Source organism: Ornithodoros turicata, chromosome 1, assembly GCF_037126465.1.
Source record: "Ornithodoros turicata isolate Travis chromosome 1, ASM3712646v1, whole genome shotgun sequence".
Classification (NCBI taxonomy): domain Eukaryota; kingdom Metazoa; phylum Arthropoda; class Arachnida; order Ixodida; family Argasidae; genus Ornithodoros; species Ornithodoros turicata.
Window position 1 is genome coordinate 109,545,082 of NC_088201.1, and position 3,345 is coordinate 109,548,426.

The 3,345-nt window shown below is 49.5% G+C and overlaps 1 protein-coding gene across 1 annotated transcript; it reads right to left on the reverse strand.

Moving 5' to 3' along the window:
• Positions 1-477: 477 nt before the first annotated feature.
• LOC135382690 (uncharacterized protein K02A2.6-like) lies at positions 478-3,130 on the reverse strand. The gene is made up of 3 exons (XM_064612602.1): positions 2,447-3,130; positions 1,502-2,259; positions 478-1,387 (listed from the first exon to the last, which is right to left on the reverse strand). Exons 1-3 carry the CDS (start codon positions 3,128-3,130, stop codon positions 478-480), a joined length of 2,352 nt encoding a protein of 783 aa, XP_064468672.1.
• Between the last annotated feature and the right edge of the window lie 215 nt (positions 3,131-3,345).

Here is a 3,345-nt window from a genome sequence, read left to right on the forward strand (position 1 = left end):
TGAATGTCGAGTGCAATAGGGGTGGACGGGTATCTGGAAGACCTTGAACAGAGTGTTCAAACTAAAGAACATTGATAAGACACATACCGTCCACCCCTATTGCAGTTGACTCGCAGTACATTGTGCTGCTTGGGATACTGCCTGTACGTTTTGTTGTGCCATGTCTGAAATGTAGCTTGTTATCGTTCTCATATGAAGCGTCAAATTGACGGCGTTGTAAGTGAACATTTCGCACAGCAGAAGATCGCTATTTCAAAGCGCACGCCAAACGAAACAGAAACATGCGCGACGTGTCTGTGCAAGTCAGGGTCTGTACGTCAGTACACGTTTATTGTAGAACGATACAATGGCTACCCGAACTGGGCGCGCGAGATATTACACTTTATCACGAGGCTCGCAGAGCCTCTTCGTCGTTATAGCACATCTCCCCCTTTAATGCACTCAGCTAACAAACCTGTCCCAGCCACACAAACACACTCATTCAAATCCAACTTGAAGTCTTTTCACTGGCTCCACCACTCTGCCGCTGCGAGTAGTCATTCCTGTTGGGTTATGTGGGGGGTGGTCTCCCGGTTGGTGGCCGGAACTGTCAGACGAACCAGCTTGTGAGACTTCAACAGACGACGACCTAGCGGAGACAACACGCTCAGGCCCAGGGCCTGTTCCTCCTCCGAGCTCCTGGGGACGAGAGTCGGACGTGGGAGCTGCCAACGTGCCTGCAGAAGGACCTCTTTGGGGGCAATCAGAGGACGGTGACAGTACAGGTATCAAGTGAAATCTGTTCCTACGGAGTACACCATCGTCCATCTGAATGTTGTAGGACCGAGGCGCTGCTGCCTGAACCACGCCACTTGATCGGGTGTCCGTTATCCATACCCTCTCGCCTTGCCGTAGGGGTGTTAAGGTTCGCACACCATGTCGCTGGTCATAGTTTCTTTTTTGCATTTCAATGCGACGCTCTTCCCATTGACGCAACTGATTCCGATCTGGTGTCTTGGGACTTAACAGCGACGCGGCGGTAGGAAGCGACGTGCGAAGACGGCGACCCATAAGTAGCTCAGCCGGACTGAAACCATTTCCTAATGGCGTAGCGCGGTAGCTCTGAAGAGCTTTATACGCATCGTCCGACTTTTTGAGACTGAGCTTGATGACACGGACAGCGGCTTCGACGAAGCCGTTGCTTTGTGGAAAACGTGGACTAGAAGTCCTGTGTTCAAATGACCACTCTTTCGCGAATGTAGCAAAGTCACTGCCCACAAGTCTCCGAAATTGTGGTTCATTGTCGCTGATTAGTACTTCTGGCGTTCCGTGCCTGGCAAATATGGATTTCAGGTGATCGATGACCGCTGAACTTGTTAAGTTGGTCAAAGGAGCCAGTTCCGGATATCTTGAGTAATAATCCGTTACCAGCAGGAACCACTATCCACTAAGGTAGAAAAGATCGACCGCTACCTTCTGCCATGGGCGCTCTGGGAACGGCGAAGGCATCAAAGGCTCATGCCTATTGGTGGACTCCTGGACACAGCGCGGACATCTTCGAACATCATCCTCGATGTCCTTAGAAATTCCAGGCCACCAAACCGTCTGCCTGGCTCTTTCCATGCACTTTGTGATCCCGGCATGCCCTTCATGGATCTTATCGAGAATCTCTCTTCTCATGGCGACGGGGATAAGAATTCGGGACTCTTTCATGAGAAGTCCGTCGTCGAGAGAAAGATTAAACCTCTCTTGCCAGTAGTTCTTACAGCTCGAGTCAACAAGTGCTTTGTCTGGCCAGCCTTGTTGAAGGTAATTCGACAGCATCTGACACGAAGTGCCTTCGTATTGCCCCTTCTTGATTTGGGACCATCTCTGATCTGTCGCAGGAAAGTAGGTGACAATTCCCCTGACGTAAGCCGCCAGCTCATCCTCCAGCCCATTGTCTTCAATGTCCGGCAGCGGGCTTCGCGAGAGAACGTCGGCCGCTACTAGATATTTTCCTGGGACATGAACCAAATCACAAGAGTGCCGCATCAGCTTCAGCTTCATCCTTTGTAGACGAGGGGTTATGTCGTCCAAAGGTTTGTTCATGAAGATTGGAATTAAGGGCTTGTGATCGGTCTCGATAGTGATGTGCATCCCCGTGATGTAGTCCCGAAACTTATCGCATGCCCACACAATGGCGAGTCCCTCCTTTTCTATCTGAGCATACTTCTTCTCCGTGTCCGTGAGACTTCGTGAAGCATATGCGACAGGTCGATACGTCCCATCAGGTTGCAACTGTCGAAGAATCGCCCCAAGTCCATATGACGAAGCATCAGCGGAAACAACTGTCTTTTTCTTCGGATCGAAGAAGACCAGAACCGGACTTGTCGTTAGCAATGCCTTGACGGTCTTATGCTCGCTGTTGTGCTTCTGTCCAAACCCACTGCGCCTTGGAACTTAATAAAGCGTTTAACGGGCTCACAACATCAGCCAGATGTGGAATAAACTTTCCGAGGTAGTTCACCATTCCAAGAAAACTTTTTAGTTCCGCAAGAGACGTAGGAGGCTTCATGTCTTGAATGGCCTTCACTTTTGTGTCATCTGGATGGATTCCTTCTTGGTCGATGATATGACCCAAGAATTTTACTCGTTGAACACCGAAGACGCACTTGTCTTTGTTCAAGGTCACCCCATAGTCTTGCAATCGAGCGAGAACCTTGCGTACTCTGTCATCGTGCTCTTCTCTTGTCTTCGCGTGGACAAGGATGTCATCCATGTTGCAGACGACCCCATCTAAGCCCGAGACGATATGAGCCATCTTCTTCTGAAAAAACTCGGGTGCTGATGATATCCCAAACGGTAACCTTGTGAACTTGAAGCGATCAAAGGGAGTAATGAAGGTCGTAAGTAATTGTGACTCTTCGGTAAGCTGAAACTGCCAGTAGCCAGAATTCGCATCCAACTTTGAGAAGTACTTGGAGACGCCTATCTGAGCGATGACATGGTCTGTGACTGGCATAGGATGAAGTTCCCTTTCTACGAATTTGTTCAACGGGGTGTAGTCAACACAAATTCGGTAAGTTCCATTTGGCTTTTTTACAATTACCATGCCGCAGCACCATTCCGTAGGCTCATCTACCGGTACGATGACACCCTGTGCGACCATGTGGTCAATTTCCTTCTTTATCGTTTCCATGAGAGGAAGGGGTACTCTGCGCGGGGCTGAAAGCGCAAATGGTACGGCGTACGGTTTCAAACGTACATGATAGGGTATCTTGACACAGCCTAGTCCTTGGAACAGCTTTGGGAATTCTCTTACAGGTTGAAGACTAGATTCTCATTTCATGAGAAGTCCGTCGTCGAGAGAAAGGTTGAACCTCT

What these genes read in the sequence shown, in the direction of transcription:
- LOC135382690 (XM_064612602.1), bottom strand. Translation starts at nt 3,130, where the DNA reads ATGGTCGCACAGGGTGTCATCGTACCGGTAGATGAGCCTACGGAATGG. An exon ending in TTCCACATCTGGCTGATGTT is followed by an intron (nt 2,260 to 2,446) that starts GTGAGCCCGTTA and finishes ATTCTTCGACAG; the next exon opens with TTGCAACCTGATGGGACGTA. An exon ending in GTCCAGGAGTCCACCAATAG is followed by an intron (nt 1,388 to 1,501) that starts GCATGAGCCTTT and finishes TTATTACTCAAG; the next exon opens with ATATCCGGAACTGGCTCCTT.